General features: G+C 35.1%; 1 protein-coding gene across 3 annotated transcripts in view; it reads left to right on the forward strand.

Annotated features, from left to right (window-relative positions):
* LOC149802090 (transducin-like enhancer protein 4) overlaps nt 1-17,539 on the forward strand; it is an 89,028-nt gene that overhangs the window by 47,210 nt on the left and 24,279 nt on the right. For all 3 annotated transcript variants that reach the window (XM_089956487.1, XM_089956488.1, XM_089956489.1), the window contains exons 7-9: nt 2,353-2,524; nt 3,093-3,106; nt 15,333-15,428. In XM_089956487.1, coding sequence (XP_089812613.1) covers nt 2,353-2,524; nt 3,093-3,106; nt 15,333-15,428 — 282 coding nt within the window. The remainder of the gene's footprint in view (nt 1-2,352; nt 2,525-3,092; nt 3,107-15,332; nt 15,429-17,539) is intronic.

Raw genomic sequence — 17,539 nt, forward strand, 5'->3', positions numbered from 1 at the left:
AAATGTGGATATAGACTGGTATAATCACTATGCATTTTTCACTAAATTACATTTTATGCTTACATGTATATGGATTACACTTTTTTGGTACAATAGAAAATAAAATACGATTAAAGCAATATAAAGTTGTTTTTGTCATTTTTATTATCATTGATTTAATTCCACTCATAAAAGTTTGAGAATATTCTTAAAAAAGATGACTGCTGAGTAAGAAAAGCCTAAACGTACTTTCCTTATTTGCTATTTATAGCAATTGTATATGACCCATTTCCAAGAAAACAGATTGGCTTCATAAAATTTGAACTATGCTTGAAGATTATTTTATTGATAAAGGTAGTTAGTTAGTGGACCAGTCTATATTTTTAAAGAAACTAGCACTACATCTTAAACTAAATGCTTTACGTTGCGAGTTGCCAATGTTATATGAAGGACAGATTAAAGCAGATGGACCTTTTCAAATTTCAAAACATGTCAGATCAGGAAAAGGCCAAATCAATGCTGTTTTACAAACTTTATCAGAATAGAGGAGTAACGTAATACAGCACTCTGAGCATATGATAATGCTCATTGTAAAATTACAGTTCATGATCATTCAGTGAAAGGTACACATGTGCACAAGCTAAAGTGAGTGCTGAATACAAATGATTTTTCATTATATTTTGTGTTTGTATTCTGGTTCTAATCCATATGGATTTGACAAGAATTTCGAACTGCTGCAAAGCCAGGTTAGTAGCAAAAATAGAAATATCTTTTTCATACATGCTGTAAGTGTGGCATGTAATGTACTCGTTACACCTTTTAAGCCCAAATTAAGTTTTTTGCCTCTTGTAAAATCAGTACTTTCACTGATACTTCGGGGTGGGGGGAAGCATATATGGTTTATGGATATGATGGTGTAAAACAAAATCAAGATACCCTGAAACCATTCAACACTTCCAGCTGGCTTCCTTACTGATTCAGCATGAACTTGTGTGGAAAATGTCAAAGATTGTCTGTTCAAAACATTTTCATGACCTTAATGTAAACATTAAATGAAGATGGAGGGAAACAGAGACCATAAGGTTAGTCATATTTTTGTTTAGTTATCTAATGTGTGTAAAATATGCCGCATGTCTGTAAGGCACATACTTTGGTACATCTGATGCAGATCTGTTGACTGTTACATCAGTAGAATTTTTTTTTTTTTTTTTTTAATCTTCCTTCTGTTACAAACTTTTTAGCCATCTACGTTTGCAGCTTTGACCCAGCCTTGCACTTTTAAATTTGAGGAGACTGATTCAGGAAATACTGAACAAGCTGTTGATGAAACAATTGGTACAGTTATTAGTCAGATCCACAGATATTTTAGTATACGTTATCCAATTATTTTTTGGACTGTCCTAGTGGTAGAACATCCTCAGATGCGGGAGGTTGCAGCTTCGAACCCTGTCTGAGTCATACCAAAGACTTTTTAAAAATGGTCCTGACAGCTGCCTCGCTTGGCGCTCAGCATTAAGTGGTTAGTGTTAGGACGGGTCAGCCTGGTGTCAGGATAATGTCACTGGATGGGACATTATGCTACATGTCTGTGGCATGATGCTGGTACAGAAATGTCACTAAATTGTCACACTGCAGACATCATAGCAATATGACTGAAAAATTGTTAAAGCTACGTTAAAAATCTAAATCACACACACACTAAATATTTTTTAAAATAACATCATAGTTTTGATAACTTGCTCTGTCTCAGGAGTTGTATTTACTGTCATAGTCATTGATTAATGTTGACACCAAACTTAGTGCCAGAAACCCTTGCAACATAGACATCTATATTTTGTTTCTTTACATTTTTTTTTTTTTTTTTTTAACATAAAGAGGTGTATTAGGACAAGGGAAGCTTTTGTTGTTTTATATTAAATATGTTTCGATGAAACGAAGGGATACTGACTCGCATGTAAATGTAAACGATAAATTGTGATTTCAGAATTTAAAATCAAGTTTCTTACCTTGCATCATTTTAAGTCTGGATATCTATTGTTTTAGAAAACAAATCAGTTTATCATGTAGCAGTTAAGTTTTAGAATTATTAATAGCAGTTAAATTTTAGAATTATTACTAGTACAAAAAGATAATTTCCTAGAAATTATATAATACATAAATGACATTCAATTTACCGACTGTCAGTGTCGTATGATAAAGTATGTGTTTTATGATAACGCCCAGGAGGCCAAGTTGATAAATGTAATGGAAAGTGAGGGGAGGGGTTTTCTGTCGCTGGATATGGCCTTAGAAAACAAATTAACCACAATTTCTTGTTCAGGTTAGGAATGGGTTTATCACCAGAGAAATATGGTAGTGATGTCTCCTTTTCAGCAACAGATGCAGGCTCAGCATCTGCCCCATGCTCATGCACCCCCAATACCCATGCCACCCCACCCAGCAGGACTCCAACCACCACTGCCTGTGTCAAGTGCTGCAGGTCTACTGGCTGTAGGAGTTGGTTATGCAGCTCAACATCCTCTTAGTGCTCTCAAAGAAAAAGATGGTAAGAGTTGATGTAGTGATAAAGGAATTTGATGGGAGGATTTTAAAAACTAACTTTTGCACAATATTTTGGTTTTTTTTTTTATACCACCAGTCACTTACTTAATATATTTATAACTGTACCATTGTGTAAACCTTTTTTGTGAAAGTTTAGAAGTATTTACCATCTTTGGTAAAGTTTTCCAAAAGTATTGTTTTTCATGTTCTGAGTGGTAAACCTATAATTGTTTTAGCATAGTGGAATGTGAGCTCTTTAATTTGTCTTGTAATCTCTTTTTTTGTGTTGACTTTGTATGATGTATTTTCCACGAGTATGTAGACTACTAACAACCAGTAAAGCAGTGAATTATCACTTATATGGTCATAATTGCTGTTTTAACACTAATCAGGTTTACGACGCTGTAATCTGTATATAAAAAAATTAACATAATAAAGTCAAGGAAGCAACACAAGTTATTTCGTAAAATGTATTCATTTAAACAATATATTAGAACTTCAAGCAAAGTATGTTTCACAGATTCTTTTATAAACCCTATTAACGATTTAATTTCTTTTTATTGTTTTTACAGTTGAGGACAAACATGTGAGTATTACCTCTAATTCTCTTCTCTCAACGTAATGACCCCTTAAAAATGTGACAAGAAATTAATTTTACGTGGATGTCCAGTTGTTTCAGCTGCCACCATGCCCGTCACCCCCTTTATCTAGTCTGCTTTTTCGGTATCAAGAAGTCCGTGCTGAGTTTTAGTGTAGACTCTCATCATTGATGTGTTATTCATCGTTAAATTTAGTTTACACTCGAGTAAAATATATGATCAAAGAGCATATACTGGCATTCAACTTACATCTTTGCAATGGATATGCTATAATGTGCAGTAAAGACTTTTTCGGATACTATTTTGTTAACTTGTATTTGTTGATAGTTCAGTTAGACCGTGTCTCTATTCCATTACCAGAAGATGAATTGTCTGTAGAGGTACAAACCATTGCCTGACCTAGATCATTTAAAAAGGTCTCAATGTAGCTGAAACATCTGGTTTATGTAATTGTTGCATGGATCAATAATAGTAAAAGAATATTATTCAGATCCTAACAGAAAGCTGTTACAGGCTGACAGGCTTTCACACCATTGTACACTAACCAAGATGCCATTTCATGCAGGTGACAGAACATCTATATTATTTTATATTAATGATATGTCATGATGTAATTGCTAATTTGCAAGTTTTATTGACTATAGACAGACATCTTGCTTAATGTAGAATATGAAAGTGATCACTGTAGTCTTGCAATAGTTATTATTAGAAAAATGAAAAAGGGGTATGTCAGTAAATTCGTCCATCTTGTTTTGTTTTGCCACCTGTATCGCTAGTGATTAGTTTTAAAAAAATGTAATGGTGGTTGTAGTTGTTGTTTGGGGGCTGTGGGAGCTAATTTTGAAAACCAAGACCTGATAAAAAGAAAAAAAGTCTTGAATGAAATCATCAGTATGATTGTCATTAAGAGTGTTAGAAGAAAAAGATAATGCTACTCCGTCACATTTTCACATGAAAGCTACCATTGTATGATTTCCTCATCAGACACTGACCACTGATGTGTTATGACCAGTAGACCTGGTCCTACACAATGCCCATATGAAGTCTGACTTGAGTATACATGTTTAACATGTGCTTTTTTGCAGCATCTGATGTACAATAACCGTACAGTCTTGTTGAAATACTTAAGAGATTTCAAACCTGGTAAAAAAAAAATATGGACTTGAGCATGATAGTGAACATTTTCACTAAGAGCGAGTTTGTATATTTTTTTTTCATGACACATTAATTATCTTTATTGTATCTACAAGGACAGATAAAAAAATGAATTTGCAGCCAGCAATTTTATCTCCTAATGTATGTCTGTCTGACAATTCATCTCCCTTGTGTCAGCCACAGTCCTTCAGTGGTTAGCATGCCAAGACTTGTGTCAGCCGCAGTCCTTCATTGGTTAGCATGCCAAGACTTGTGTCAGCCACAGTCCTTCAGTGGTTAGCATGCCAAGACTTGTGTCAGCCACAGTCCTTCAGTGGTTAGCATGCCAAGACTTGTGTCAGCCACAGTCCTTCAGTGGTTAGCATGCCAAGACTTGTGATCAGAAAGGGATGTGGGCTCAACTCCTGTCCAGGTCAGGCTGGGTCAACTGTTGTGTGTTTCAGGGCAAAACACTTCATTCCATTTGCTTTAGCACAATATGGCCTTTTTAGTGTTGTGATGTTAAATCAGTCATCTTTGTCCACAAGATGGAATATAATTTGACCAGCGTTGGTTGACACAAAATGACTTACTAAGGCTTCAGGAGTAGTGATTTTATACAAAACATTTTTAAAGGAAATTCAACTGATTCAGTCTCATGAGCCATTAATTTTTGTTTTTGAGGGAGAAACTCAGTTACAAATAAAAACTAATTTACCTTGAAACCCTCTATTATTTACTTATATCAGGCAAATAATATAGAATATATTCATAGACATGTGCATGCACACATATTGTGACAAACATTTAACAGCAGGTGACTGAATGATTGTACACATTTACAGAAATATAGCTTTTCTATTTGACCCCTAAAGTAATGCCACATATCAAACCTTATTCCAAGAAAACTTTTCTTGTCTCTGAGGACTGGCTTTAAGATGCAGTGAGAGAATAAAATAAATGACACATTTCAAGTGAGCTGGCCCATGACACTGCGGAAGTGGCATCATCTTCCTCACCTGTCCACTTAGCTGAACGTGCCAGATTGGACCTACCTGGTCAACGAAACCCTGAGACATTTAATTCTCTTGCCAGCTTTTAGGCCAAGAAGATTTTCTTAGAAAGGGAAATCTGTAAAATTGAAAATGCTGTTGTCCTACTAAAACCCATTTCAGCTTGATTTAGCAGCACAGTAATCTGAACTTTATGTATTGTAGAGTTCACATTCAAATGGATTATTGAACTTCAATAGGATTCTCAAGGAGTTGCATTTTCACTTGATAAAAAACCAGTGACCCTTCAGATTTTTTGCATGAAGAGCATTAGAAGGGTGACAACTCTCAGCAACTTGCACACCATGAGTGTGCTTTCCAGGCAACAGAAGAGTGGCACAAAGTATCTATTCAATAAATTTGCCATTGATCATTGATATTCAAATTAGGCACTTATTGGAGATCCAATTTCTTAATCGTGCCTGGGAAATTGTCATTGTCACATCAGGGGTTGGTCATGCAGAGTCCTTAGACTTTCTCTCTGTCCATTGTGGATGTAAATTGATCATGGGCAAGAATTGTTAAGCAGGATTTTAGAGCCTTGATACCAGCTGTTTATACAAGGGCACATTTGTAAATTTGCAGTTTTGTTCCGCTTGTTTACCTTGGAATAGAGACATATCTGGAGTCCAGTGGCTTCTCTGTGGATTAGTCTCACCTTTGTATGCATTTTACATCAAATACAGATATTTTCTGCTCTGTATTTCAAAAATAGCAGCCCTAGCCTCAAATAATGCTTTTATCAACTTGAAGGACTAGCCAGGTCCTGTGGAATAATGCAGTTTGTCTCAAAACATCTGCTCAGAAATTTTTATAAGTTGATTGTAAAGGTTGGTTTAGAATTTAAAATGAATCTGCATCCCTTTTATGTGGGAAAGAACATCATGCACAAAGGTGATTTAAAATCCAGTGTCTTGTTTCTCATGCCTGCTCACACCTCATGACTAAAGACCACTGGATGACCAAAATAAAACTAATCCCAGATTTATTGGCAACATACATGCCTTTCAAAATTCCTTACAACCATAAACCACTGCAATTTTAATAATGTTCTTTGTTTAGTTGTTTAAAGGATTTTAAACATTCAAATTTGTTTTATCAATAAAGAAAAGCTTGTAAATCAGTTGATAATGCATACCTTTCTAATTACCATAAAGATAAATAATTTGGTCTTAAAGGAAGGAGATTTTTTTTTATAAAACTCTTTCCGACATTAGTTTACAAGGTTGTTATGCAGATTTGGTTTAACTAATAGCATAGAATGTGCTCTTTAATTTTACAGCATTGTGAGTAAGTATTTTTTTAATTTTCAGTACAAATATAGTTACATTGCTAATTGTTACAAATCCCCCTCCCCCCACTATTTTTCTTATAACATTAGATGTAATTCAGTACAAAGAGTCTGGTAGAAAATTGAGGAGATTCCCCCTCCATCCCCACCCCCAGAGCTGAGATAAAGCTCTAAAATAATTGACAAATATTTTGCAGAGGTATGGGGAACTTGTCAGATTCAGAGAGTGTAAATTGGGAACTGTTTTCTTTCTGCAATTTAGTATTTCCAGATTTACATATATTTGAAAAAATTGGAAACAAAATTGACATTGATGTAATTTTGTTTCATTTTCCCAGACAAAAAAATTCCTTAGAGAAAAAGTTTATTGCAGAATGTTTGCGGGGGGGATTAATACTCAAATGTCTTACAAGTCTTGTCTGGAATTCCACTCCAATACTATCAGATATAGCTGTTTATTGACAATAATTTCACTTATCGATTGGTTTGGTTATTTCAAGACCAATTTCTTTAGCGGTGTGAAGTGTCAACGTTGCAGCTGACTGCGTTGATAGGGAATATTAATGCTGTTTAATTTGTAGCAAAACCAATATTTACATGACAGACTTATAGGCTTTTGTTTGTGTGCTTGTATTTTCTGGGTACACCTCACCCCATGAGTACATAGAAGTGGATAAACGTCCCTTCACAAACTTGACATTTGTTCATATTTGCCAAGCTTAAACATTGAAAGATTACATGTCTCTTCTGTGGAAATGAGTTTTATGTCCATTGATTTTTTATCGTAGTTTGGCTGAGCACTCATCTCAGAGTAAACCAAATATCTCTATTGTAGCAGTGCAAAGACGGGATGTTTACAGTGTAAAGATTCATCTCAATAGACAAGAATTAGTTGAGTTTTGTCTTGTTTGTCTTGGAGATTTCCAAACCCATGGAGTTTTAGTTGTTTTTCTTTGTAATTAGACAGATTTGTATCCTCTCTGTAATCCTCTTTTGTCAAATCTATCTTGGAACACACTTGGGCATCCGAGTGTGTCTGTGCATATGTATGTCTCTCTATCCACACCCTACATTAAAGCTGTGGCTAAAGTTTGATTAAGGTGTTACATTCTAGCTGTGTAATAGGTGGTGATGACAAAAAGAAGTTTCTTGTTGGTTTTCTAAGAGAATTTATAAGATCCATATTTTGGGGTGATATTTAAACAAAGTTTTTAGTGTTATTTTAGCACAGTTTTAAGATTCGTATTTAATGTGTTATTTAGCACACAGATTTAAGATTCATTTTTAGTGTGATATTTAAGCACAGTTTTATGACCCATTTTTAGTGATATTTAAGCACTGTTTTAAGATTCATTTTAGTGTTCTATTTAAGCGCACCGATTTAGTAATTACTAAAATTTAAAATTGGATATAGTTGTTATGAATTATTAGTTGGATTGCAAGTCAATAATAAAGAATAATATTAGCTATCCTGACAAACATGGGGAGGGGGCAGGAGAAATCGGACCAGCAGATGCTTCCGTTGGCACTGATTACGGATCAAAACAGTGTAGACAAAACAGTCCACAACAAGAAGTAGTATAAGCCATTGATATGTTAAATAAAGATAGCTTGTATTGCCTTTCAAAGTTGTTTTTTTTGAAGCAATATGTTAACTTGAACTGTTATATTCTCTGTTATTCGAAACGTAAGGGTGGAAATGAAGATTACATCACAAATATTTTTCTTCCTTCTTACATGAAATATTGGTTATACAAGTGATGTTTCCGCTTTAATGTGAGTCACAAGCTGTTTGACTGCTTTCCACTGCCAAATTGTGTTGAAGATATCATGGTCTTCATGACAAAATTAATAGAACCACTCAAGCTTCGGATGCAGTCACTTACTTTGTAATGATACTTAACAAGGACTTCCGTGTATTGTGTGAAGATGAGATAAGTATTTCTACTTCCCTATAAGTTGTTAAAGGACCTGCACTTCATATCTTAGCAGACTTGTTCAGAGGACTCGTAGACTTGGAATATTCAAATACCATAAGTTCTGAATTTGTTCATTTGTGTGAAATGTTGAAATCTAAAGTGACTTGGACAGTTCATATGCTGAATCAAAATTTTACATGCATCTTTTTTTTCTTGTTCAAGTCCCCAGAAATGACCTATTGCTTGCATCACAAATTGTGCTTTCAAAAAGAGTACATAACATTATTTGGAACTTTCTGATGGAACAGCATATGTAATACGTGAATTTTTCACAATATTACATCCCCATCCCCAAAACTGCTTTTTCTTTTGTCATCTGTATTTTGCATGGAAGCTGAGTTTGCTTGAAATGAGCCAGAGGTGGAGGTGGGGCTATCTCCCATCTTATTTTGTCCCATTTGTTTTGGTCAATCTGTGTGACTTTCTATCTTCCCCACACATTTGTGATCATCACATTATGTTTAGTTTTACAGATGCTAAATAAGTTCTAGGTCTTGTGGTTGACCAATCCGCCAGCTGTCTTGTTTTAAAAAAAAACAACTTCTTGCATGTTGAGTATATGTTATATTTTTGTATGGAAATAATCTCATGTGTACATAACAAAGGAGGGGCCCTGAGGGGCAGAGTGGTCTAAAGTGCTCACTATAATGGATCACTGCCATCTCACCTGTCTGCGTGGGTTCAAGTCTCAGATTTGGCCAATGTGGATACGTGAGAAAGCTTGCCAGTAGCTTCTCATGGGCTGGTGGTTCTTTCGGGGGTTTCCTGGGTTCTCTCTCTACTATTTATACTGGCTGCCATGTATAGCCTACCTTGTGCTGAAAAATGGCTTTAAACCCAATAACAATAACAACAACAATATCAACATAAAAGAGGTGTTAAGATTTGGAGGCTACAAATTTTATACAATTATAATTATAAATGACAATTAGCTATTCATTTAAACCCACGAGTTATAATCCTCTACAACACCAGGTTTTTAAGGCCTCCAGAGCTTATAGATTGGCCATGTCTGTCATCCATTGGTCAACATTTGTTTGTTGCTGCTTGTGTGGACATGTTTTTGATCCAGTTTTGAACAAACTTGGAATATAGGTTTATATCATCAGTACCTCCAACAAGTTCAAAAGAGCAAGATCAAAGCATATTTTGAGGTGATATTGCATCTGATAGCTTCTTACCACTTTGGAGGCCATATTTCCTATCTGAATTTCATTAAGTTGGAAAACACTTATTTCTTGGAGATCTCAGAAAATTTTGTTAATGAGCAAGATTCCTGACTATGTACGAAGTTAGCTTGGATCTGATTGGCTCAGCTTGTTGTCACTCTCAAGTCCATAATTATAATCTGATTTTGATCAAACTTGGAATGTATAGTTACATCGTCAAGATCAGGACAGCAAGCTCCACACTTACTATTAAGATTATCTTGCATCAGAGTTATTTCCACTTTGAGTCATTTCTGATCCTGTTTTGATCAGACTTGGACTATATGCTTGTCATCATGATCTTGAACATGCTTGATAGTGAGATACATGCGTAATAATGACATGATTTTGTTTCTGACTGGATGAATTTATTACTATGATGTATGCATAATAATGAGGTGATTTCACTTTAAATTGGTTGTTTTTGTGGGGTTTAACGCCATTTTTCAGCACAGGATAGGCTATACATGGCAGCCAGTATTAATGGTAGAGGAAGAACCTTGAAAAACCCCAGAAAGAACCACCAACCCACGAGAAGCTACTGGCAAGCTTTCTCACATACCAACATTGGCCGAATCCAAGACTCGAACCCACGCAGACAGGGGTGAGATGGCAGTGATCCGTAACGGAGAGCGCTTTAGACCACTTGGCCACTTGGGGCCCCGCTTCTGATTGGATGAGTTTGTTACTGTGATACATGCATAATAATGAGGTGATTTTGCTTCTGATTGGATGAGTTTGTTAATGTTTTGAAGGCAAATTTCTTCTCCAGTTTTTGATAAAACTTGGAGTTTGTGATTTTAACACATTATTTGACAGTTTCGATAATGAATGAGATTCATGTTTATTTAATGATGTATTTGTGCATCTGATTAACTGGGCACATTACCACTCTGAAGGCCACATTTCCTGAGTCAAGTCTAGGGTATGTGGTTGTGGGATTAATACTGGTTTTAATGACTTGCACTGAAAAATGAACTGAATGTGCAAAAGTCGTGGATCATTTTTTAAAAGTTCCACCTTTGTGAATCAAATCTGTTTTCAGAAAAGTATCTTTTTTCCAGGTTGGAGAGTGTGTTTTGTCCCTAAATGTTCAGTCTTGAATAGACCCTGTATTTTAATAAAACTTAAAATACAGAGTAAATTTTGAGGAAACCTAGATATTGAAGATGGACACTTCCTTTTGTTGTGAGCAAGATCTGTAAATGTTAACGAAACTCAGTACAGTTACAAATAGTTCTCAGGTTGTATGGAATTTGAAGTTATCTTCTGCTTTCATCTTTTTCTGTCATTATATTAAAGCAAAGCAAACTCATTATATTGACAGTTCAGAATCCCATGTTTGGGTTACACAGTTCTTTCCATTGCAACACTTATGACAGCCAGTAAATAAAACGTTTAAAACGAATAGAAAATTTCAAAAGAACCATTTATAAAAAATCAGCAAAATAATGCAACGTTAAGAGTTTAATTGAATAATTTGTCTTTAAAAGTATGAAAATGGAAATATTTTTTTGAGAAAATATTCAGCTGCAGACTAGCATAAACTGTGCACTTTAATATTTGAGGATCATACTTTCTTGTCATAATTACAGATGTTTGCACGTTACTGGGCTCTTTTATTGACTTTGCAATAAGAACAATATTTGTAAAACCCATATGAAAGTTTATAAATTAATTTGCAGAGAATTATTTCTAACAGTTTTTCCAAATTTAAATTTTAAACTATTTGGAAGAAGTTGGGTCTGTTCGGTGTACTGGAGTGTGGCCGTTGCTAGTTTTGCCATGTTTAAGCTGATGAATCATTAGTCATCTCATCTGTTGTGCATTATTTAATTACATTTCATATATCCAGTGCTATTACCAACAAATTGCTTGGAACTTATGCTATTTCTATATTTTAATAATAATAATAATAATGAGGACTTTGTATAGCGCCTAATCTTTAGAAGCTCTAAGCGCTTTACAACATTAGACAACACCTATAAGATAAGAAACATAATAATATTATTACAAAAACAAACAACATGAAATTAGAAAAACATTAAAAAATAAAAAACATGCTGAGAATATTTCAGGTAGGAAACATTATTAGGTCTTTAAGTTTGCTCTTGCAGTCGAAATACAATACAATAATACAAAAGAACACATGAATAATAATTACCAAAAATAAACATATCCCCTTTAAACAATATGACATAAATAATTATTTAAATTGGTGTGAAAGAGGTTGACTTTGTGGACCACACATTTATAGCTTGATTTGTTTGTAGACTTCAGTTTTATAGAACTTCAGTGATTTAATATATCAGTGCATATTAATTAAGCCTTAGGAAGGAATTTTTATCAGACTATAGTAAAATATTTAAAATCAACCTGATATAAATCAATTTTGAGAGATAGTTTGCGTAGGCTATGTTCTTAACATATGGTGCTTACTGAAATTCATAGCAGTTCCGTAAATAGCTGAGCAATATCAAGCAATCTTGGGCCTCTTTTTTGGATCTAACTAAACCTCTAGTCCACTCACTGTCCAGATACATAAAAGTGATTGGTCAGAGCTCCTCAAGGTCAGTGTCAAACAGTAGTCCTGTCTTTACATACATCAGTCCTGGCAGTGTCAAACAGTAGTCCTGTCTTTACATACATCAGTCCTGGCAATGTCAAACAGTAGTCCTGTCTTTACATACATCAATCCTGACAGTGTCAAACAGTCCTATCTTTACATACATCAATCCTGACAGTGTCAAACAGTAGTCCTGGCTTTACATACATCAATCCTGACAGTGTCAAACAGTCCTATCTTTACATACATCAATCCTGACAGTGTCAAACAGTAGTCCTGTCTTTACATACATCAATCCTGACAGTGTCAAACAGTAGTCCTGTCTTTACATACATCAATCCTGACAGTGTCAAACAGTCCTATATTTACATACATCAATCCTGACAGTGTCAAACAGTAGTCCTGGCTTTACATACATCAATCCTGACAATGTCAAACAGTCCTATATTTACATACATCAATCCTGACAGTGTCAAACAGTAGTCCTGGCTTTACATACATCAATCCTGACAGTGTCAAACAGTCCTATCTTTACATACATCAATCCTGACAGTGTCAAACAGTAGTCCTGTCTTTACATACATCAATCCTGACAGTGTCAAACAGTAGTCCTGGCTTTACATACATCAATCCTGACAGTCTTCTTGTCCTACTCTACAACATCATTGGTCAGATGGTATACATGTATTCTGAAAGGGGGAGGGGTAACCAAGAGCACACTAAATTATCACATCCAGGCTGTTACAGTGATGGGAATTGAACCTGAACATATATGGTCATGAGTCTAATCCTTTTTTAACCACTATGCCACTGTGTGTGCAGTCAATTTAAAAGACACTAATTTAACATGCATACTAGATGTGGGTAAAAATCAGTTTCTGGTGGGTGAAAACATTGGTTTACTTTGGTCTTGTCCTTCATCTTGCAAAAATATTACTCTGCTGCTTGCAAATTCTTGGAAAATCTCAGGGATAAATGTCAACCTGTTGTTTGCAATAAATGTTAAGTCCTGAAATAAATCTGACAGTCTAGAAGAATTTTATTCACCATCACAATCAAAAGCCTAAAGGGATAAAAACCAAGTCACCTGTTCAAATGAGCCAAATAGACGTTTCTGATTCGTCGAATCATTAGAATACCAGGGATAAAAAAAAATTGGATGTTATCACAGAAATGAATAGAAATAGGCTCTTGTTATCGCTGTCAAACCAGATTTTGTTATAAGAATTAAAGAACTTGAGAACAGATCTTGTATCCAGGTTATCATTTTCAGAATAAAGAATGTTATAGTTCTTTTTTCTCCCTCTCTCATTCAAAAGATAAGACACCATTATATTTCAGTTTTGTATAATTCTATGTAGATCCCAAGCATACCTGTCAAAATAAATAGAATATTTCACAACCATTGCATTAAGTAAATGGTTTTCTTTTTCATTTTAATTAAATTTTAATTAAATCTTATCCAGCCAAGTTGCTATTAAACAAAAGTTGCTCATGTGATGAAAGACTTGTTTCTTTAGAATGTTTTAATGAATCTATGAAACAATTCCCAGCCAGATAACATATAATGATTGCACTTGAAAATTTTAAATTGTAAGCAACGTGTTGTGGCCAGTAGATACTGTCAGATTTTCAAGACAGTCATAGTTCAGTTGAGAGGTGGACTGTCAGATTTTTTATAGTAGTTAGTTTGAGAGGGTCTTAAGTAGAGATTACTTTTACTTAAAGTTTCTGTAATAGCAGTGATCTTGTGTGAACATCTAGCTGTGGGTTATTGAAATAAATACACAAAGGAGCTCGTATTTCATTTGGGTGAATACTGAGTGGGAAGTAAAAATATTGATAGACTCTACAAGGCAAATATAATTTACAGGTTCTCTGTAGAGTAAACGGATTTCTATTTTGATAACAATGATTTGGCCTAACTAATAGAAAGTATCTAACTTGATGGCTAAAGTGTTATGTAAATACTTCGGATCACACCAATAGATGACTGGTTTTATCAGTGACGGCCGAGTAAACACCACATCAAGATTGGAATGTTTTAACGAAAATCAATAAGCTTCCTGATAGAATTTATGAACCCTGGAGTAATAGAACTCACTAGGCAATAGTCTGTATGCACACAAGAATAATTGACTTTTGAAGGGTGATCAAATCATAGTCTAGGGGAAGTAACCCAGTTGAAAGCAAGGAAAACAATTGCAGTAGGATCTACCAATGCAGATAGAAATCAGTCATTAGCTTCACATAAAGCTTAATTTTTTTGTTGATCAGTTGTGTTTAATTTATTTTTATGGTTAGGAAAGAAACAGGCTTTAAAAGGGAAAACTCCCGGGACAGGATAAATAGGGTATAAAATCTGTTGAAGGCTGACTATTTTTTAGGAGATGTGGGACTACCACTAAAGATAGGGCAGTGAAACTTTGTAACTTTTCTTGTCTGCCCAGTAACTTAACATCTGTCTTAAATTTTGGTCAATAGATTTCACTACTGTGATTTTTTGTTGTTGTTTCCTTGCATTTGTTGGCAGGGGACCCAATTTCACATAATTTTATTGTTTTAGACAAATTTAGTCTTTTGGTTTGGTTTTACTGATTTTAATGGCCTTTTCAGCATATTGCTTTATCATTCTGAGCAAAGTGCCTTTCCCAAGGAGTACAAGAAGGCAACCAAATGGGTTGTATCATTCTGAGCAAAGTGCCTTTCCCAAGGACACAACAAGACAACCAAATGGGTTGTATCATTCTTACCGAAGTGCCTTTCCCAAGGACACACCAAGACAGCCAAACAGGTTTGTCTGGGCAAGTGTAGAACCTGCTCATTTGTGCAGGAGGTGTGATGAGTATAATAGTTAGGATACCAGTATATTGCTTGCATTTACAGTATTGTGACTGGGGGGGAATAAAATATAAAAATGATGACAATTGTATCAGGATTCACAGAAGAAGTAAAAACAAGCTAAACATGTTTTACGTTTCAGCGATCATCGGCCTCACCAGCGGAAAAGTATCGACCTAGAAGCCGTTCCCCTGACATGATGAACTCTTCATCAAAAAAGAGACGACAGGAAGATAAAGTAAGTATTGCTACTTCCTCAACATTAAGCTGTTGCGACCTTAGTTAGCTGGGGGATTTTTAATGAGGAGGCTCACCATTTAATATATTGCTGATATTCAGAAGACTTTGCATGATGAGGACAAAAATTCTCTGTCTTCTCTCCTTTGCTGATCTCCCACTACTTTAGAAACAAAGCTACACACAGAAAATTGGAAGGGTAACAACCCATCTGTACAGGCATTTGATATATGAATTAATGGGGGGGGGGGCAGATTAAGATAATGTTGGAAGGGGGGAGTTGTACACCTGCCCCTACACCCTCTCTTTCCAGTAAGACTAGTATTGTAGAAAAAAAAACAATTGTGCCCATCTTGAACAAAATAAATCAATATCTTTTAAACTCCAACCCATTGGCTAAAATCCTGGATCCTCCATGATGATCAGCTCTGTATCATTTCATTGTAAAGACCTTTCCATTACTTCAGATCACTAACTTATCCCTTTACCTCATAGAGCATAGTGACAAAGTGCAGCTCGCTATACATAGAACACAGGTTACCTAGTCAACCGCATACGCATAGCTTGCCTGTGAACTATTAAGCAATGTAGTGTATGTTACGTTTAACAGCAATTTTAACCATTTTACATTTTTGGTACACATCTATTATATGTGGAACAATGTAAGAGTAAAGTCCGATTGTTATAGCTGTGTAATTATTTATCACGGAAGAATTTGTTATGTGCTTTAAAATCTGGAGAGAATTCGTTCACCGTCAAGTCAGTGAGGCCGTGTGACCAACCGTAAGGCTGCCATTTCTCATACTCGAAATTTACAAGTTTTTCATCTGTGTCTACATTACTAAGTCATCTAAATTTGATAATTTATAAAAACTAATTGCAGCCTATATCAATATCACAGCCTTTACCTAGGTTATTGAATCTTTCATAGTTGTGATTCTAATCATGAAAACTTAGTAAGTACTGAATGAAATCCGCGACCGCCATTTTGGAGAGTGGAGATTACGACCCAGTTACTTTAAATAGCAGATATCGACCAGTACATAAACAGTGACCACGTGATCTGACGTAATTGTCATTCACAGAAATGAATATAGTATCTAATAAGGGGTTTTCCCCGAAGGTGGCGCTACGAAAACCGGCTTAAAATGGCTGATGTTTACAGCAGACGTCAAAAGGCGCTTCTATGGGACTTTTGTAGAAGCGTCAAAAGTCGCTTCGATGCGACTTTTGTAGAGGCGTCCAAAGACGGTTGTATGAGGTAAAGGGTTATATGAACTAACTTTCCCAAATAAAGTCAGACAATGAAGTTTTAAAATTTTTATTGACTTCAATAGCAACAAAGCTATACAAAATGTTGTTTTCAATGAGTATTTTATGAAATTTTGTATTTTGTATAAGAAATGCCACACCCTCTTTTCCGATTTGCAGTATTATATACTTCAGTTTTGAAAGGAAGTATGTTTTATAATGCCAAGAATTTATATGTCCAAATTTTAGGAAAAGCCAGCGTTAATTGAAAGAATATGTGAGACCAAGATACAGACTGTTCCCAGTGGAAATTATCATAAAAAAGTTATGATGGGGTCTCATAAGCCCTGCGCATGAACTACATGGCATTCAAAATGTCCTTGACAATAATTATTGTTCCATATATACTTGTTTATAAGTAGAATTAAACTGTAAACAACAAAAGATCCTGATGTACCATAGTATAATATGCCTATCAAACTGATTACACCAATGGCACATTATGTGCAGTTTGCATTTGGACTTGTAAGCAAGTATATATGGTACTACATTTATGGTTGTAGTTTTTGTCTTACCTGGATAAGTATGATGGGACATAGGTCTCAGTTTCCTTGGTGATAATGGCAGCAATGTTATGAGTATGCATTAAGTACTGTGTTGAAAAATTTGTGTTGAAGTTCTGCATTGAAGTTTTGTGTGAAAGTTGTGTTGAAGTTTTGTGTTGTGTCTTGATGCTACGTTTTGTCTGAAAGTTACTCATTAAAAAGTTTTGTGTTAAAGATCTATTAATGTTTCATGATGAAGTTACGAGTTAAAGTTTCGAGTTAAAGTTCTGTGTTTTTTGCAACTTAGATGCAGGAG

The sequence above is a fragment of the Sinohyriopsis cumingii genome, chromosome 4 (genome assembly GCF_028554795.1).
Source record: "Sinohyriopsis cumingii isolate HCF-2022 chromosome 4, ASM2855479v2, whole genome shotgun sequence".
Lineage (NCBI taxonomy): Eukaryota > Metazoa > Mollusca > Bivalvia > Unionida > Unionidae > Sinohyriopsis > Sinohyriopsis cumingii.